The sequence below is a fragment of the Monoraphidium neglectum genome (genome assembly GCF_000611645.1).
Source record: "Monoraphidium neglectum strain SAG 48.87 unplaced genomic scaffold scaffold04678, whole genome shotgun sequence".
Classification (NCBI taxonomy): Eukaryota; Viridiplantae; Chlorophyta; class Chlorophyceae; order Sphaeropleales; family Selenastraceae; genus Monoraphidium; species Monoraphidium neglectum.
Window position 1 is genome coordinate 3,728 of NW_014008951.1, and position 861 is coordinate 4,588.

Here is an 861-nt window from a genome sequence, read left to right on the forward strand (position 1 = left end):
GTCCAAGGTTGCGGCGCTCAACCTGCCGCCGCCGCGCTCGCCCTCCTCCTCCTCCTCCTCCTCCTCCTCCTCCTCCTCCTCACCATCCTCAAACTCATCCTCCTCGCTTCCCTCCTGCGGGTCGGCCACCCTGCCGCTGCTGGCCCCAGCCGCCTCCTCGCCCTCTGAAGACGCGGCCTCCATGCTGACATCCCCCTCGCTCCCCTCATCCTGGCCGCCCTCCTCGCCGGCGGAAATGCTGATGTCATCGGCATCAGCTTGGACAGCTGCGGACCGCTGCTGCTGCTGCTGCTGCTGCTGCTGCTGCGACCGCCGCGCCTCTGCTGAATGCGCCGCGTCCGTCCGCGCCCCAGCTGCCCGCGACGGCGCTGCGGCGCCCTCCGCTGCCGCAGCCGCAGCCGCCTGCTGCCGCTGCGCCTTGCCTTTTACCGCAACGGGCGCTGCTGGCCGGCCGTTTGCCAGCCCGTTGTCACTATCCTCGTCATCATCATCGTCGTCAAAAGCCGCCAGCTTGGCTAGCAGCGCCGACCTCTCAGCCGCCCCGCCGTCGCCGCCGCCGCCGCCGCCCCCGCCCGGCGCCCCCTCCTCGTCGTCGCTCGCGAAATCCACCACCGCCAGCTGCCCCCGCCGCTCCCCGCCGCCGCCCCGCGCCGCGGCCGGGCCGCGCCGCATCGGCCAGCCGCCGCCGCCGGCCGCGTCGCTGGCCGCGACCTTCTTCAGAACTTTCAGGGCGCTGATCTGCTCCTCCCTCAGCTGCGCCCGCCCGGCCTGCGCCGCGGCCGCCGCCGCCACCGCTGCGCCGGACGCCTTGGCGCCTGCGCCGTCCTCGTAGTGAGGCGCCACCTCAGCGCCCCGCCGCGC

General features: G+C 74.6%; 1 protein-coding gene across 1 annotated transcript in view; it reads right to left on the minus strand.

Annotated features, from left to right (window-relative positions):
• MNEG_14677 (hypothetical protein) overlaps positions 1-672 on the minus strand; it is a gene marked incomplete at both ends in the record, with an annotated part of 2,687 nt that extends 2,015 nt beyond the window's left edge. Inside the window, one exon of the mRNA XM_014036852.1 lies at positions 23-672. Coding sequence (XP_013892306.1) covers positions 23-672 — 650 coding nt within the window. The remainder of the gene's footprint in view (positions 1-22) is intronic.
• Positions 673-861: the final 189 nt, after the last annotated feature.